This window comes from Aphanomyces invadans (assembly GCF_000520115.1).
Source record: "Aphanomyces invadans strain NJM9701 unplaced genomic scaffold supercont1.8, whole genome shotgun sequence".
In the NCBI taxonomy this organism is placed as follows: domain Eukaryota; phylum Oomycota; class Saprolegniomycetes; order Saprolegniales; family Verrucalvaceae; genus Aphanomyces; species Aphanomyces invadans.
The window spans coordinates 1,210,681-1,228,504 of NW_008580153.1; the positions used below are offsets into that span (position 1 = coordinate 1,210,681).

Consider the following 17,824-nt stretch of genomic DNA (forward strand, 5'->3'; position numbering starts at 1 on the left):
TAGTAGAAAAATGATTTTTTTCTATTTCGTGGAAGTCGTCAAGAGTGCAAATCTAGAGCTCGTCGGATAATTCTCCAAGTGAACGCGCCAGAACAGCACGCCAGGGACGGGCGAGAAGGTAGGGCACAGCTATGGAGGATGCAAGACGAGGCAGCGAGGACACGGTGACGGAGAGAAAGCCGAAGAAGATACAGACGCGACGACAGAAGAACGCACAGGGAGATCAAGGATTAGAGCGACCTTCATCGGGACAAAAGGACAACCTCAGTGAAGGTCCTCCACCGCGCGTGCCAGCTGCGACTTCAATACACACCGCAAAGAAGCAGTCCAAGGTGAACGAGGAGATTGCAAAGACTACAATGGCCATTGCCACAAGCAGCCCTCCTACCGACTCGTTGGCGTCGACAGACCGTTCAAACGGCAACGGAATGGAGATCAAGCTACGAAACATACCCGCGCGCGCGAACGGCACAACACGGCAGCGAGACCAAATCCGGGCCCACCACAACGAGGTGCCTACTGCAGATTTCACCACTTCCGTGACGATCACAAAAGCCATCAAGCATGCCAGTGCTGTTGTACCTCCGGCGCCAAGTCCAGGAAAGATTTCAAGAGCGAATCATCCAAAACAGAAGAAACAAGACCAGATTGCGTCGTCTTCGCCGTCTTCAACGGACTCCGCGGGTACAACATCAGACTCAACGGTCCGTCAGGCTTCAACCCCGCCCACCATGTCCAAACCCAACAGACGAAAGGAATCGACGAGCCCATCGCCACCTGCGGTAGCGTCTTACGCACGACAAGGCAGGAGCACGGCTGATCCTTTGAGCGCGACGTCCTTGCGAATAATTCCCGGCAACGGCCAAGTGGTGACGAAGAACAATGCCCACTACGAACCCCATTTATTCTATGACGACGCGATGGCTGGTCTTCAAGACTGCTCCCTGCTCGCGGGCACACTCCGCGTGAACAAGCTAAACAAGCACGAAGCGTACGTGACGATTCCCGGTCTCGACCGCGATCTCTTCATCGATGGAGCCTCCCATCAGAACCGCGCCGTTGATGGAGACACGGTCGTGTTGCAGGTGCTTCCTCAAGCGAAATGGCGAATCAACAAGATGAGTCGAGTGACCGCTTCTTCCGGGCGTTCCTGCTCGTCGAATCCAGACCAATTCGTCGACGCCTTGGAAGCGCTGTGGAACCCAAAAGTTCGAGCGTCACCAGCTGCGAGCCATGAAGTCGATGTGGCCGCGTCGTCCGAGGGCGGTGTCAAGTTGCTGCAACACCATATCGATGCCGTGCAAGCACGCCTCGTTGGCTCGAAAGTCCAGCCCACCGCCAAAGTGGTCCACATCTTGGAACGCGTCGACGAAGCGTACGTCGGTGTAGTCCGTGTCGCCAAGGAGGCCGCATTGTTTGACGCGTTTGACGACCGGCTTCCTCGAGGGATTCGCATCCGAGCGTCTGAAATGCCAAAGGAATACCGTCGAAACCCGGAAACGTTTGCGGCGTCCATGCTGTGCTTGGTCAAGTTGCGCGACTGGGCAGTGGGGTACAAGTCTCCCACGGTACCATTTGCCGTGTTTAGGCGGATTGTGGAGGTTGCGGGAAGTGTTAACGTGACGTGGTTTAGGGGCAATTCGTCGAAGTGTTGGGCCAAGGCGCAAGCGTCGACTCGGACATTCTCTCGTTGCTCAAGACCAACTCGTTGTTACGCCACATGGAGCCCTTTTCGTCCGAAATTGTCGATTCCCTGCCGAGTGCCACGGACTGGCATATTCCTGACGAAGAACTCGCTCGACGACGAGACCTCCGCGACTGGACGATCTTTTCCATCGACCCGTCGACCGCCCGCGATCTCGACGACGCTATGTCGATCCGCGCTCTCGACAACGACACGTTTGAAATTGGCGTACACATTGCTGACGTGTCCCATTTCATTCAGCCAGGCAGTCCTTTGGACGTGGAAGCGCAGGCACGTTGTACGAGCGTGTACTTAGTCAACCAGGTCCTGCCGATGCTGCCTCGGGTGCTGTGCGAACACTTGTGCTCGCTGAACGCATCTGTCGATCGGCTCGCGTTCACCGTACGTTTGAATGTCCGTCACTGGATCGCTTGAATTGGGTGGGTGGCGACATTCCATGCACATTTGTGTATCGAATGGCCGTCAAACGCCTTGTCAATGTGCTATTGTGTGGACATGGCGCCTCCAGTTCTCAAGGGGAAAATCGGTAGGTGTTGTGGCACATGCACAAGGATGGATCGTTGGTGCGGGACGCGCCGATTTGGTTTGGGAAAACCATCATTCGGTCTTGCTGCCAACTGGATTATGGCACTGCCCAAACCATTTTGGACGAACGTATCGACGAGGCTGCGTGGCGGCGTGAGCCGACGGGTGGCCATTCCAAAACCACGATCGCCACATGTATCCGGCAACTTGGCGAGATTGCCCGTGCTCGTCGACGCCAGCGGTTTGCGACCGGCACGGTGCAACTGCATCAACCCAAGTTGAGTTTTGAGTTGGACGATAACGGGAACCCCGTCGCGATGACCGAGTACCCCATCCGCGAAAGCAACCATCTCGTGGAAGAGTACATGCTCCTGGCCAACTACTTGGTCGCGCAGCACTTGCTGCAGCATGGCCCGCCCGTCCTACTTCGAAATCACGCGGCCCCCGACCGTGAAAAATGGAGCAACGCCTTGGCCACACTCGAAAAGCTAAACGTGCATGTTGACCTCAGCACGCAACTCTTGACGCCGTTCCTGGAGCAGCTCGAACTGGAACGTGGGTCGATCGTGCTGCAGACTGTACGCCACATGTTGATCAAACCGATGGCGACGGCAGAGTATGTCGTCGTGGATGACGCCTTGGCCGAGCACCATCGGCATTTCGCGCTGAATGTGCCGTACTACACGCACTTCACATCCCCCATTCGACGGTATCAGTGCTTGGAAGCCTGTGGGATATTTTCGCGAATGGCATGTTGATTTTGATGGTGTAGGTATGCGGACGTCCTCGTCCATCGGTTGCTCGAAGCGTCGCTTACGACAGGATCGACGGCCGCCGTGTGTGTTGCCCGATCTGTCGTGACCCAATGCAATGTGCAAAAGGCGCGGTCGAAGAAAGCGCAGAAGCTCTGCGACCTCGTGTTCCTGACCAGATACGTCCAACACAAGGGCGAACTGGACACGACGGGCGTTGTCGTGGGGATCGGATCGAGGAGCTTTACCCTCGTGCTCATCGAGTTTGGCTTTGAACAGCGCTTGAACGCGCTAGACGTTGCAACCCGGTACCGTTTCAACGACGTCGAGCCAAGCCTCAAGTTGACATTGAAATCGGGGACAACAGTCACGCTCGAGATGTTCCAGCCCGTACAAGCCAGACTCACAACGACCAAGGCACTGCCTCTGAAGCTTGTCTACACCCTCGTTGCTCCATCGTCATCGTAGATCGAGCTGTAAACGCCGTTTTTGCGTCTCGTCGGCCTGGTTGATGACTGCGAGAGGTCTCTGTCTGCCCAACGTGTTCAAGGTTTCGCACCTCGGACACGTCGCCGTTCGCAGAGTAACGTTATGGCAATGTCGTGGCATTAGTACTCGAATTCGCACGTCAAGTGTGCATTTGTCTAGCGGTAGCAGTGGCTAAACACCCACGGGGTGCGATGTGCTGCACGACGGTGCAAAGCAATTGCGCCGGAAAAGGTGGTAGTGGTCGCGGTGTACGGTTGAGGATCGACCTGTGTTCGTGAGGGGTCGCGGGCGTATCACAGGAGTCAGTTCACCCACTCATGACGTCGGATGTGCCCAGGGACACATTCAGCCGAGTTCTTCGTTTGGGTGGCCGCAACCTTGCCAGCACGTTGCTCGCGTTTCTGCGTGACGTGGAGCATCATGTGTTTCCGCAGTCTCCGCGTTGCTCGGCCGATTTTCGTCACCTGTCCGCAAGTGACAGTTTCGGTCATTTTAGCTCAGGGATATCGCACCACATCAACCAATTGCACTGTGACTCTCCATGCAATTGATCGAGGTCAGGTTGGTTCTGGGATGTCGCAACGGTCAAAATATCCACACTCGCGGTCGAGGTCATGTACAACTGCTTACGTGCTTCCTGGACGGTGCACCGGATCGTTCAAAATAACGTACCCAGGACATTTCTGTTGCGAGGGAATTTCTCATGGGTCCAGGAACAATATTTTGACCGATATCCTGACCTATAGACAGAGGAATGGATGTTTGAACTTGATTCAATGCAGGCCAATAAACGAATGCATGATGCTTCATCGTGCAATATCTTATCCCTTGCATTAATTTGAACGATCTGGTGCTACGGGTCGACATAGTAACACGCGGAGCGATCAGCATGCATGTTGCTTGCGCCGCTGTCACGAGCGAAGTGGATCTACGGGCATCGCAACGTGCTCACGACCAGCCCTACTAATCCTCTTCTGCTCCTCAGTGTGCGATGGAATTCCTGATGTAGAGGGGGGGCAAACCAGAACGAAGGATGCTGCGGAATGCGCCCTTGTCTGGCGTCCTGGCTCCCGACCGTGTCCCTGGTCCACACTCGAGCAACGTTAAGACAGACCATTGACGCAATGCGACAACGAGATGAGTTGTCCGAAGGGGAGGCACGGTCAACTGTACATACCAGAGTAATATACCGTGGCACGTCAGCAGCCAGAACGACACGATTTCCAACGCGAGGCGACCGGGCAACGTTGCGCTCGATCACGTTCCCGGGTACGTGGGATGCCCCCCCGTTTGTTGGCCAAACTGACACGTCTACTTTAGTCTTGCTTCTTGCGTGGGCGACAAAGGGGGCACGGGAGGTGGACGACCCGACTCCGACGGCAGAGCAAGCCCGTGCTACTGCGATTACGATGTCGCCACACCATCTCGACTTTCCATCAAGTGCCTGCCGCAGCCGACTGTGCACTTCAACAAGATATGGATGGATGGGTCGCGCATTGCGAGTTGTGGAGCACGACGCAACCCACGCATACTGCACCCGATTCTCGGACAGGCTACCGAGTTCATGCTCACATACAGATCTAGCTGACCATGACAGCATGCAGCGCCTCTTTCTCTCAGCCACACGATCGATTGGTGCCACTGAAAATCTGTCCATGCCTTCCTTTCTAGACCTGAATTTCGTTCCTATCGCTCTCGTCGTCGACGCGACTGATAAAACGACATGGAACCATCTACCACACCCGGCCGAGATATGTGTTTGCAAAAGTGTTTCAAAGACAAATACGTTGTTGTTACATGACGTCCCCACGCCCATCGTGATGGTAATGGGTTGTCGAGTGCAGCGACGCGCTTCCTGCCGCGACGCCCGGCCATCGCTGGAGGCCGTGGAATCGCATCCTTCGGCTTTCTGCGCAGCTTTCTCGTTTCTTGGCCTGGAGGTGTCGAAGTTGCGCTTGGAGCGTCTCAACTTGGAGGCGAAGGCGCTGTCGCTCAATCTTTTCCCGTTGCCGGACGCCACGTTGGCGCACACGGTTGTACATGAGTTTGACTGCTGAGCTCTTTTGGTGTCGCGTGGGGGACGACGACGTCGTCGTCGGCGATTGCTGTGGACTCGTCAGGCGCAGCTTGTCCATGCATAGGTCGGTGGTAGAGGGCGACTCGCCGGACGAGGCGGCCTTGTCTGCACTCGACGCAGCGTTTGCGTCGGTGTCGGCGGCATGGTGGTCGTGGAGAATGTAGCTGAGTTGGGCTTTCGGGTGCATGATCGATGGCACGTTGAAAAATGACACAGCGAACAACAGATCCGACAACAACTGGGCCAACCACCTCTTGCATCGAAAGTACTTGACGAACACCACTGACTCTGAGGAAATCCTTCTCATCGAACTACATGGCGGATACATGGCACAGCGCATACCTGGGGGCAACGACCGCGTGTCCAACGCGCCGACTCGCCGTTTGCATACAACACACCGACCGCTGCATGCAAAGCACGCACCACGCGCCCGTCGCGTGGGTTGTCGCCGTTGGGAGTGAGGTTCGACGCGGGACTGCTGTGCACCCCACGTCGCAATGTGGTCCAAGTGTATACAGTATGGTCTGGGATTCCACGACGTGTGCACGTTGAAGCTTCGATTCGAGGACGTACACTCCGACATCGACCATCACTCCAACCGTCGTTGTCTCGACCACACCCTACGCAGACGGATTTCCACATATTCCAAGATGTTGGTATCATGGGCATGTCGCAATGGTGACAGTTCGGCCAAGGGTAACGCATCCACCGCCCGACGCGTGACGCAGGGCGCGACCAAGCGGCGGCATGGTGCACACATGGATGGTGGAGATTCGTGCAAAGCCATTACGCACGGAAGCCAGCGACGGCTTGGAGCATCATCGTCAACTGTGATCGGCGAGACAACTCTCGAACCATTTTCCGGCTTGTCTACGCGCTGCGCCATGCACGCCACCCACCCCCGCCACGGCTTGGTTTCGGTACAAAGAGGCAGCGTGCATCTTGGTCCAACGTTTACTGGAAAACGTACAAGCACATGACGTTGGGTATGACGTACGCTTGCTCCATGATGTGGGCGCGCAACAGTGTCCACATGCAATACCGTAGCTTGGTAGATAGGTGCAGAAGAGGAACCACGTCTGGGCACGTTGCTGTGGAAGTCGGATGTACGTGCAAACGTGCCTGGCGCCACCCAGCGCACCTCTTTTCTCGACCGCGGGCAGCCTCTGCGGCAAGCCTACTGTCCAAGAGGATGCAAATATGAAAAGGTCCACCATGTCGACGACAGGTCATTCCGCATCCCACAAGGGCCGACTCGACACCTCTACTTTCAACTTTGGCGCCAACCCAGAACTTTCACAGCCTGCCTGTGTCCGTCGGCCAAGTATCGGACGTTGGTAGGTTTTCGCATCATGTCTGGACTGCAAATCGAGCGAGCTGCTCACCCCTTGGCCCAAGACAACCCACTTGGAACGATGAGTTGGACGCTTCATGCAGGTATTCTCGTTGGTGCACTTCAAGAAGCTCGCGCCACTTGTCGCAACTCTCTGGGATCGTCTTCGCTAGGCCAGCGAGCGCGTCACTGGCCCTGGCAGCCGTCGTTCATCGGGGCGACGACGGTCCTTAGGCATACATGGTCAGGGGGCGTTTTCAGCTATTACATTACAGGCAGGTCGACCTTTTCGCCGGCCCAGAAACTCGCATACATGTTGACTCGATCGATGAACAAGTTGTCGCCGTCGCGGATCTGGCACGGGTACACCCGAAAGCCACACTTTTCAAACAGGGTGTTGTACCACGGGTACTTGCCGGCAGACCGCCAGTAGGCGCGGCCCCCGAGCTTCATCTTTTGCGCCACGGCGCGGATCTCAGCTTCCGCATCTTCCTCCGAGAACCAGTCGAGATGGTCCATCAGGATGACGCGGGTCAGGTCGTCGTCAGGGATTTCGCGGTGGAGGACCTCGACGATTGTGGCGGTGTGAATTTTGATCGCATCGAGGCGGGTTGGGTCGGCCTGCAGCACGTTGAAACCCTCTTGTTTCAAGTACGACGGCGCGTTCAGCTGGCTGTAACAGCACATGAGGCACGAGTAGTAGAAGTAGTTGTCTGTGCGGAGGAGCGAGTGGCGCATGACCGGATCGATGGTGTTTTCCACATAGCTTTGGGCGGATCCTTCTTCCAGCAGCATTTGCATCTGGGCAGGCGGGACGCCGAGGGCGCCCCACAAAAAGTGATCGTTGTTTAGGAGCGCGATCAGCCATCGGCTCAAAATGTGCGGACGCAGCTCCGTTGTCCAGACCTGCCACTGTGTTTCCAAATCCTTGGCTTCGCATAGCGCGCGGACTTGTTTCTTGAGGCCCCGGGCAGCCACCACGAATTTGAACACGCGGACGGCGAGACCGGAGCACCCGGTCTCAAACAGGTTGGAAAAGGTCGCGTTTTGCTTCCAGAAATGGTACGCATGCGGCGACAGGAACGGACTCAAGTGGGTGTCGAGGAGGTGGTTGAATCCGGCGATGTAACCCTTCCCAAACAGCTTCCAGAAGTCGTTATAAGCCATCGACGCCAGCCCGGCCAACTTCAGCTCGAGCATGTTGTTCTGGCACGGGTTCAAGTCGACGCAATGGATGCGGGCAGGGCCGACTCGGCACGCGTACTCGAGTGCGTTGCATCCGCCAGACGTGATGACCATCATGCGATCGTCGCGCGTCAAGTTCAAGAATTCCAAGTCCACGCGCGGGTCTTCCCACGCAAAGCAGTAAATATACGTGTTGAAGCGCGGGATGAGCTTGACATCGAACGGTTGGCGCCACTTTTGGCCACTGCCGTGCACGTGCTTGTACGTCACGATGCCTTCGACAGCCATCACTTCAGCGTCTTCGCTCGCGCCGTCCGAGTTGCTCGCGTTCGATTCTGTCTCGACGCGGTCTTGGCCAGCGTCGTCAAGGCCAAATGCCGTCGACGGCACGACCTCGTTCTTCTGCGCGCCGAGCCAAACGTAGTATGGGATCTGCACGATGGGACGAATAAAGTGGTTGCGGCCGTTCAGCGCCTTGATCGTGTTGAAGCGGTACTCGAGGTATTCGCGGCGAGACGGGTGCAAGTAAATATTGTCCAAGTCGAACCAGATCTGCCAGAACCAACGCATGATCCAGCTCAACTGGCGCGTCGAGTCGGCGGATCGTTTCGGCGACACGTAAAAGTCACACACGCCGAGGATTCCGGTCGGGCACAAGATGTTGGTGAGCGAGTCCACCATCCCGTAGAACGATTCCATCATGCTCAACGAGTAGCTGAGCGTGATGAGCGCGATCTCGATGTCCTGGCCGTCTTCCTCTGGCACGGTAAACTTGGTCGCATCCATGCACAACACGGTCACGTTGTCCCAGCCCAAGCGCTCGAACCGCAGGCGCGCGACTTCGCACAGCGACGGAGTGATGTCCACCAAGTAGACCTTGTCAAAGTTGGCAATCGGAAAGAACTGGTTCATGCGCTCAATGTTTTCACCGGTGCCGCCGCCAATGTCAATCCAGGCGAACCGGCGGTTCGCGCCACGAGGGTGCCGCGGGGACAGAGGAGCCATCACTTCGCCTTCCGAGTCGCTGGACATGGTGGGTTGACGTAGAGGATAGAATTGAGCCAGCTGCGCCGCGCATAACTTGAGCATGGTCGACCGACCGCGGAGGAGGCGGCGACGCGTGACGTCGTAAATATCTGCTTGAGATTCATAGAAATGTTCGAGGCGTGCTTGGTGGTCATCCGAGTCGACACCGTTGGCCTGGTTGGCGTGTAAGAACGGGCGAATGAAGCAGTTCCAGGCAAACAAGAGGAATGGTCGGCCAGAAGTAGCAAAGAACGCCGTGATTGCAAAGACCAGGGTCAGCCCCACGACTTGAATTGCCATCGGGAGCAGCGTGAAGAACGAAAACGGCGCAAGGACAGCGTTCGTGGTCGGGAACGATTTTGGGATCCAGTCGAAGATGGCGAGGACCGCGACGGCTGCCGCCGCCGCGAAGTAGTAGCGCTTGTACGAGTAACAGCTTCGCGAGGCGCGGGCCTTGGCGCCGAGGGACCCGCCGGTCTTGACGGAGATACCAGCTTTGTGGGCGCTCGGAATATGGTTGGCTCGGGGAGTAGTTTTCACAGCCATCGCGCAAGTTCACGACTGAGTACCGACCCGACCAACTGGCCTGGATTCGAAAAACCTCACACGCGGCGAATCTTGGCAGTCAAGTGGAATCTCGGTCACTGCGTTTTTGTATGGAGGACGGATCACATAACGTTGAAGTCTGCAAGGGAGGCCACCATACAAAAATGAAGGTAAGTGCCCCGACCATCGGATATCCGGATAAGCAAAGTCACCCCTCCTGAGTCCCCAGATCGGGTTTTAGAGGTTTGCCTGTAAAAATCGATACCTCCTCAGCCAACCTGACGCCACGAGCACCAACCGACCAATCAAAACGCAGGGGAATCTCGGGGAGATATCCCTCCACAAGATCGTCACCCTTCCTATTTTGCATCCCAAATTCGCAGGGCTCGCTCGCCGAACTCGGCAGCACCAACATGGCGCGTAAGGAAGCAGTTGTGCTGCGACGAGGAGCCTTGGATAGAGTGCCCCGTAGAGCTGGATGGCTTGAAATGGGGAAACCTGTCCACTGTATTCGGTGCAGGATGGTCAGGTACGACATTTGACATGTGTGAATATCGCAACCATCAGGCTGGTCGACCAAAGCAGAACCCGAGACTGCTCTAGCACGAACCAAAACGTTGGCGCGCCTTGGTCTCGTGTAATAGCAAGCTCGCAGACGATCGATTCCTGCTTGAGCGCCACGTCCTCGACGCGATCCCCCAAGGATTGTCGATCATATATGCGATGGGATCGTGCAAAGTTGATATCGTGCCAGGTCTGAAATAGCACGTTTCGTCGCAACGCGATGTCGAAAGCATACTGTCAATGAGGTCGCGGTGTCTGCGTGATCGGTGACGATGACTAGTGCAGGGATATCGACGGATTTCGCTGACCCCACCGTCCTAAACGGTACTGGCAACGTGCAAAAGCAGGACAACGGCTGTCCAGCGTTTGCATGTGCGTATTCAGTCTGTAGCGCGATCCCATACAAAAACCACGACGCCGCAGGACATTGCGTACCCATCGAATCTCACCCGTGCGCGATGTTGCGCTGTGAATCTTGTTTTTTGAGCCCTCTCTTCAAACAGCACATCACGGCAACGATATCGACACTTTGACTTCCTCCAACGTCAACTCGACATCGTTCAGATGGATCGCACGCCCCCTTCCAAGTGTCGCGCATCCTCTAGGAGTCCCTTGTCCTTGTTGTAAAAATAGCAGGCGTCGGTGATCGCAACCATGGTATCCCTTCCCCAACTACTCAGCGCAGCAAGAACCAAAGGATTCGTCCGTGACAATGGGATCCCAGCAACGAGACCATGCCCACGGCCCTTCTTCACGCCCGCGCACTGGATGTCGAAGGAATCTTTGCACGACGCTCAAGTGAATGCCCCGTGACGTGGGGTCGTTGTCCTCGGCAAGCCAGCAACCACTGGCATTGCTCTCCTCAGTTTGCAAGATCTCTCGTGCGTGGTGAAGTCTCTAGTGCGCACCCTGGAAGGAGCGGTGCGAGGACGTGCACGCACAGACATTGACTCGGCATGCTCTCGACGCGCCTACGACGTACGACATCAACTGGGGCATATGAATTTGGCCAAAAGCTGGTTAATATGAACGAATTCACGTCCATGTGGTAGAATCATGCCTGAAATTGTCCAGAAAAAGTTGGTCATAAACATCGTTACACATTCTCGTACCTGGCGTGGTGCCCAAGGCAAGACGGACCGACCGACCGCACGACGCTGCTTTCATGCGAGACTTTGTGTGCGGAGGCGACCGGTCGATCATTCGATTTGTGTGTTTTCATGCGGCAACGTTCGTGTGCTCCCTGTGGCAGCATGCCGTCATGCTTGTGATGGCTGCGCTGTTCATCCTGCGGCTGTTGTGCTACCCCCAGCGTCGCCATCGCGACGGCCACTTGCACAATGTCAAGACCACGATGCATACCTTTTGCTCCAAGCACGTGCTCACAGATATGAAGATTCGCAACGCGTACAACTTGAAAGCGGCTGTGGTTCTCAAGAACTTGTCTGTGGCCGCGCTGAACGCCCGTCCGGTCGCCATGACCCTATACTTCTTGACATGGAAACCGATTTTACTCACGCTGTACGTTGTGCCGATCGTTGTCTTCTGCAGGGAATTCCCACAAGTAAACAACACCGCAATTCTTGCTGGCGTTGCAGTCGGGTGGGTCGTCGTGCTGGTTGCCATGGCCTACGTGCACGACTGGGTCTGCCACGTCGCGTTGGTCCCGCTCTTTCATCACGTTGAGACCGATGCGAATGCCCATGCCAACCATGACGTGCTGTTGTACCCGGGGCCCACTGCAAACCCCTCGACCAGCTACACACGACTCGCGTCGGCCACGGATGGGGTCGATCACAACCTGTACTGCATCCCCGTGCCCCCGCCACCGTTCGTCGCAAGCTGCAATGACTTATCACATCTTCAAAGCATACAAGCGTCCTTGACGTACGTGTCAAGAGAGAGCTCCAACGACAGTGTGACGAAGAAACCTCCTCGCCATTCGGCAACGCACCCGCGTGATTCCAGCGACAGCTTGCCGACGCGCCTCATGCCAGCGCCGCTGACGACGCCGACAGACGTGGACGCCCAGAATACGTCTGCACGGTCGACGAGTCGTTGCAGCTTCGACACTCCATCGTCATCGTACGCCTTGTTGCCGAGGGATCGACCTCAAAACAGCACCACGCCCGAAACCAAAGTGAGTGGTGAGGTGGGGAGTAGAGTTCCGGCCACCGCCTCTGCCGACGACGACCGTGACCTCGACAGCATCGCGCCACACGAAATGCGCAGGAAAATGAAAGTGCCAACCAACGTCATGCTCGAATACGATTCGTTTGATTTTGACCAAGACGGAAGGGAGCAAACGCCGCCAGCGGCAGCAAGCGTCTACCGCAGTGCACCCGACACGACTTTGTCGGCGTCGCTGTGGACATCCCCGACCAACTATGCGAGCGTCGCGTCCGATGTCGTCGCGCCCGCCTACGGCCACCTTTCCCCCACGTCGACGGCACCGCTGCATCCGACACCTTGGCCATTCGACCCTCTCACGCAAGTCTTTCGCACCGTCGCCGACCCTTCTGCGCCGTCCAAACAGGACTCGGTGCACTTGTTGGCTTACGCGCCACCCTCGGTGTCCGTCCACTCGACGTTTCCGTTTGCAATCTGGGCATTTCTCGTCCACCAGCGCCAAGACATGCACGAGCGAGCGACGTCGGAAGACGTCGGGAGCCGCCAGTTGTCGCGCGAAGTGCTCATGTCGTTGCGGCGCGGGGCCATCGCCCATGTCCACCTCGAAGTACCTGCTGAATTCATCGTCGAGGATGGCCCGATCAAGGCGTTCACTTGGACGGGCGACGTGACAAGCGTCAAGTACAATGTCCGCTGCATCGAGCATCGGCATGCGCAGGTTCTGTTCAAGGCCACAGTCGTTGTCGGTGCCAATGTCATGGTACTCCGCTCGTACGTGTTTGTGACCGCGGCGCACGTGGACGTAGCAAGCAACGCCATGATGGAAGAGCTCACGTGCGAGCTGGAACTGCTGCCGAAAACATTTGAAGAGATCCCGTACGACTTGCTCGATTTTAAGGAGCTCGTCGGGGAGGGCCACTTTGGCGACGCCTACCGCGCCGAATACAACGGCAAGAATGTTGTGGTGAAGACGCTGAAGGCGCAGGACCACCTCGGTGGCTCGACGGACCATGTGATTCAAGAATTTCGACACGAAGCCGCCGTCCTCAACATGTTTGGCCACCACCCAAACATCGTGCCGTTTGTCGGCGCGTCCACGGATCCGTCCCGCCCGCTGACGCTCGTGACTGCGTTTTTGCCGCAGGGAAGTTTGGAACGCCACCTGTCGACGACGCCATTGAGCGTGCATCAAAAGGAAATCCTCCTCGGCGACGCCTCGGCGGGCGTGCTCAACATCCACGAAGGCGGGTTCGTCCATCGTGACATTGCCGCGCGGAATTGCCTCGTCGACGATGCGTTCCGTATCAAGATTTGCGATTTTGGCCTGTGTCGGCGCGTGAATGCAGTCGTGGGCGGGTCGTACGTCGCAAGCGGAGTTGGCCCGCTCAAGTACATGGCCCCAGAGTCTCTCGTCCCGCCGCACACGTTCTCATACGGGTCGGATGTGTTTTCGTTTGGCGTGCTCATGTGGGAAACGTTCGCCGAAACCGGCCCGTTTGCAGACTTGTCTGGCGCAGCCGCAGCGGCGTATGTGTTGGAAGGCGGTCGTTTGGATCTTCATCTACCGTCTTCGCATGGCGGTCGTAGCGTTATCCCTGACAAGTACCACGCGCTGATGGCGTCCTGTTTCGCGGAAGACCCGTCGAAACGTCCGACCATGTCCGAAGTGCATCGGTTCCTGAGATGAAGGGCATTCGGCGCTCGTTTGCAGGATGACGCCGTACCCCCTCTCTGCGATCTAGTCGCTAGGGTGTTTGAAAGCATTATTTATACCTCTCACACTGCTTGCACGTGTTCTGGCACCCGGGTGTCGACCGGCAGGCACCACATGCTGGACATCGAACGTTCTCAAGGCCAGAGTTCATCACTAGAGAATATCACGCCAAGGACACCAGGTAAACGTCGCTTGCAGGCGAAATGTATCCACGCCAGAAGCGCATCACCAGAGTACCTCACGCCGAGCACGCCCGGCAGACACCGGCCTCCGTCGCACGGTCGCCGCCGCCACAATCAATCGTACACATGATTGAGAATGAACGTCTTCGAATGTACGTCCTTCGGCATGGAATTTCCAAACCAGAAATATAACACTGGTATTGACTATGTAATATTTTAAAACAGCGAATACACAGGGTATGAGTTTGTTGACCGACTGACGACAAGAATGGCTTGGCTGCACGCGCCGAGGTCGGCAGCGCCGTCTGCGCCGCCGCCGATGTTCCGTCTGGCATGCTACATTCTCCTCACACTTTGCTTCTGTGCTACACTTGTGCTGCATTTCATCGCGTCGGTCCTGATCGGGACGTGGGCGTTGGTGATTTGGGTCCACGCGTGGATACAACGAACGGGAGACTTCCACGACCGCGTCCAGGGTCTCGTATCCATCTACCGAAGGTCGTGGCTGGCGCTGTACAAGTTTGACGCATATGACTTATGCTGGTACGATCGGCGACTTGTCCACGAGTTGCACGTCCCACGCGACGAAGACGAAGTCGCCAACCCATGGCCGCAACTCGGGTACTTGTATCTGTGGCGCGGCCTCGTGGGTTCGTGCACGGCCATCGTGCCGACGGCGTTTTGGGCCATATCGGTGTTCTACTTTGTGGAATTCTTCAATACCCCCTCGACAACCACAGACAGCATGGACCCCGTCATGGTGGACTCGACAACGTTGACGCCGCCTTGGGTGTACTTGCTCCATGGTTGCGCGTACATTTCGCTTGGCATTGCATGTGCAAACGCGCTCATTCCGTGGTGCATTCGGTGGTGCGTCCAGAGCAACGTGCTCCTGTTTCCGTCGGTCAATTACAACTTGCATTACGACCAAGCCGCGCCGCTCGTGGAGAAAGCCCATCGACGTTCGTCTCGAACAAGTTCGTCCATGCATTCCGCCGTTTGTCTGAGTCGGTCTCTTTTGTAGACTCTGCCACATCCACGACACTGCGATCTTTCCTCGACACGGTGAACGGACTCGAGCCCGTCGTCGCCGTTGAACTCAAGAATGGTCATGAGCACGCGATAGCACGTGAAGTCACCTTGCAATGTTTGGCGCTCATCGACGAGCTCTTGGAGCTTTTTCATGAGCATGTTTCGCCACCCGCTTGGCCGTCCACTCTGTTGGATTGGATCGAATCGACGCTGACAAATTTGCGTGGCACCTTCACGAAACTTGATGACCCCCAACTGACCGCGCTACAGAATCGGGTACGCGCAACCCTGGCACGGCTGAGAACGAGCGAATGCGCCCCGTCCCCCTCTGCTACGGCAGTGCTTCACGGGGCGATGCCGGCAACGCACCTCGTGGACGAGCCGTATGAAAGTGCAGTCAGTGCTGCATGTGTACCATGTCCTCAACAGGCTGCGGCGCGTCATCCAGACGACAGTGTCGATGCTGAATGCATCCAACACGATTGCGAGGACAGCCTCGTCGATCTTGGCGACCTCAACGTCATGCACGACATGCCGACACGACAAAAGCGACCGACTGCGTTGACCCAGCTCGATCCTGACACGGAATACCACGAACTGTCGCCCACGGCCGCCGGAGGAAGCGCCCCTGCCATGTACGGCGACCTGTCGCCACGCGCGTCGCCATCCATCGAGTCTGTCCACGGCGTGTTTCGATCCATCGGGGCGGCCCACCCGACCGACCACGATCAGGTGGCGCATTTGGACGCAGTGCACTTTCAGGCGTACGCGCCGCCGATAGTTGCCGCCATGTCGACGTTTGAGTTTGCCATTTGGGCCTTCTTGGTGCACCAACGCGACGACGTTCGGGAGCATGCCGTGACGAGTGCGCTGTCGCGGGAAGTGCTGCTGCCGGTGCGTCGCGGCGCACTTGTCCACGTGACACTCCAAGTACCGGATGGATTCGTCCTGGTCGACGAGCCGACGAAAGCGTTGGATTGGCAGGGCGATATCACAAACGTCCAGTACCAAGTGCGGTGCCCTTCCAGTGCCACGGCCGGCCAAGCCATGTTTCAAGCTACGATTGTCGTCGGCGCCAAAGTGATGATGCTCCGGGCATACTTGTTTGTATCGGCGACCCGCATGAACGACGACGATGACGACGTGGTGGCTGCCCTCTCGTGCGAGTTGGAGCCACTGGAAGCGTCGTTCCACGAGATATCGTTTGACGAGCTGGCCCTCCACGACGGGGCACTTGTAGGGTCTGGGCACTATGGCGACGCCGTCCGCGCAACTTATCGCGGAAAAGAGGTCCGTATCTCCTCCATCGTCCGAACGCCCTAACACGTCGACAGGTTGTAGTCAAAACGCTTCGCTGGGACGCGGTGGACGGCCCGTCGGCGGACGTTGTCGAGAGCTTCCGGCACGAAGCGGCCGTCCTCAACATGTTTGGCCACCACCCCAATATCGTGCCGTTTGTCGGGGCAGCCACGGACGAGTCCAAGCCGCTGGCCCTCGTCACCGAGTACTTGCCGTACGGAAGCATTGCCGACACCTTTGCCAAGTCGTCGTTGTCCGTGGCGCAGAAGGAAACGATTTTGTACGACGCTGCAGCCGGGCTCTTGAATGTTCACGAAGGCGGGTTTGTCCATCGCGACGTTGCAGCGCGAAATGTGCTGATCGACCCGCGAGGTCGGGGCAAGCTGTGTGACTTTGGGCTGTGTCGGCGTGTCGATGCCGCCATGGGGGGGTCGCATTTCGAACGAGGCGAGTTCCCGCTGCGGTACATGGCCCCAGAATCGCTCCAACCGCCCCACGCGTTTTCGTACCAGTCGGACGCGTACATGTTTGGCGTGCTAATGTGGGAGACGTTTACGGAGCAAACGCCGTTCGCGTCGCTGGCACCGCGCGAAGCCGCGGCCCTCGTCCTCGAAGGCCATCGACTCGAGTGCAACAAGGATGTGGCTGTCATCCCGCTCAAGTACCAGCGCCTCATAGAAGGATGCTTTGCAGACGACCCGTCCAAGCGCGTGTCGATGGTCGACTTGGTCCATGCACTCGGTCGGTTTAATGTCGTGTAATAAGTTAATGACGTGTGCCGTGTACAAGGGAGCATTTGGGTTGATTGGAGGAGGGAGCTAGGGTTGAGCAGTGCACGTGCCAAAACACCCCAGCCACGAAAACGCCACAGCGCCGAGCTAGGTTGTGTTGGGGAGCGTTTTCCACAGCCCTTTTGTCGAGAATGACTCGAAGAGGTGACTGCAATCGAACAGAGAGGGGCACGTCGTTCGAATAAGGGTGCTATCGGAGTCCTTGGTCGAGGTCGCCGGGACGAAGGTTGTCGTAGTTGTGCCGACCACCACCGCCACGCTGGCGCAGGGACACCATCCAAGGCAGTTGTTCCAGTGGCTTCTCGACGTCATCGCGGCATGACAACGTCACGGCAGCAGCGTGAAACACACGATCAGGGCCAGGACATCACCACTTGGATAGCGTGCCAACATGGTGCTCGCCCACCCAAATCGCGCGACGGTGGCAGGTCTGCGGGTGACCATCCCATCCACTTGGCACAGTCATCGTGCCGT

At 57.1% G+C, this 17,824-nt stretch overlaps 5 protein-coding genes across 5 annotated transcripts; 3 read left to right on the top strand and 2 right to left on the bottom strand.

Annotated features, from left to right (window-relative positions):
* Positions 1 to 31: 31 nt before the first annotated feature.
* On the top strand, positions 32 to 3,602 carry H310_05100 (hypothetical protein). Its single transcript, XM_008869728.1, has 4 exons — positions 32 to 1,568; positions 1,634 to 2,086; positions 2,236 to 2,939; positions 3,003 to 3,602. The coding sequence occupies exons 1-4, from the start codon at positions 132 to 134 to the stop codon at positions 3,448 to 3,450; spliced, it is 3,042 nt and encodes a 1,013-aa protein (XP_008867950.1). The 5' UTR covers positions 32 to 131; the 3' UTR covers positions 3,451 to 3,602.
* A 1,627-nt stretch (positions 3,603 to 5,229) lies between these two features.
* On the bottom strand, positions 5,230 to 5,817 carry H310_05101 (hypothetical protein). Its single transcript, XM_008869729.1, has one exon. The coding sequence runs from the start codon at positions 5,733 to 5,735 to the stop codon at positions 5,265 to 5,267; it is 471 nt and encodes a 156-aa protein (XP_008867951.1). The 5' UTR covers positions 5,736 to 5,817; the 3' UTR covers positions 5,230 to 5,264.
* Positions 5,818 to 7,122: 1,305 nt separating this feature from the next.
* On the bottom strand, positions 7,123 to 9,638 carry H310_05102 (hypothetical protein; the record flags this gene model as incomplete). Its single annotated transcript, XM_008869730.1, has 1 exon — positions 7,123 to 9,638. One exon carries the CDS (start codon positions 9,636 to 9,638, stop codon positions 7,146 to 7,148), a length of 2,493 nt encoding a protein of 830 aa, XP_008867952.1. The 3' UTR covers positions 7,123 to 7,145.
* A 1,669-nt stretch (positions 9,639 to 11,307) lies between these two features.
* H310_05103 (serine/threonine protein kinase) lies at positions 11,308 to 14,111 on the top strand. Its single transcript, XM_008869731.1, has one exon. It carries the CDS (start codon positions 11,368 to 11,370, stop codon positions 14,017 to 14,019), a length of 2,652 nt encoding a protein of 883 aa, XP_008867953.1. The 5' UTR covers positions 11,308 to 11,367; the 3' UTR covers positions 14,020 to 14,111.
* A 326-nt stretch (positions 14,112 to 14,437) lies between these two features.
* H310_05104 (TKL protein kinase) lies at positions 14,438 to 17,351 on the top strand. Its single transcript, XM_008869732.1, has 3 exons — positions 14,438 to 15,205; positions 15,253 to 16,550; positions 16,595 to 17,351. Exons 1-3 carry the CDS (start codon positions 14,497 to 14,499, stop codon positions 17,318 to 17,320), a joined length of 2,733 nt encoding a protein of 910 aa, XP_008867954.1. The 5' UTR covers positions 14,438 to 14,496; the 3' UTR covers positions 17,321 to 17,351.
* Positions 17,352 to 17,824: the final 473 nt, after the last annotated feature.

Bases quoted from the DNA above. Each gene is read 5' to 3' on its own strand.
- H310_05103 (XM_008869731.1), top strand. From the start codon at position 11,368: ATGCGAGACTTTGTGTGCGGAGGCGACCGGTCGATCATTCGATTTGTG.
- H310_05104 (XM_008869732.1), top strand. From the start codon at position 14,497: ATGGCTTGGCTGCACGCGCCGAGGTCGGCAGCGCCGTCTGCGCCGCCG. The intron at 15,206-15,252 runs GTTCGTCCATGC...TCTCTTTTGTAG, and splicing joins TCGACGTTCGTCTCGAACAA to ACTCTGCCACATCCACGACA. The intron at 16,551-16,594 runs GTCCGTATCTCC...ACACGTCGACAG, and splicing joins CAACTTATCGCGGAAAAGAG to GTTGTAGTCAAAACGCTTCG.
- H310_05101 (XM_008869729.1), bottom strand. From the start codon at position 5,735: ATGCACCCGAAAGCCCAACTCAGCTACATTCTCCACGACCACCATGCC.
- H310_05100 (XM_008869728.1), top strand. From the start codon at position 132: ATGGAGGATGCAAGACGAGGCAGCGAGGACACGGTGACGGAGAGAAAG. The intron at 2,087-2,235 runs GTACGTTTGAAT...GAAAATCGGTAG, and splicing joins TCGATCGGCTCGCGTTCACC to GTGTTGTGGCACATGCACAA. The intron at 2,940-3,002 runs GTATCAGTGCTT...TTGATGGTGTAG, and splicing joins TTCACATCCCCCATTCGACG to GTATGCGGACGTCCTCGTCC.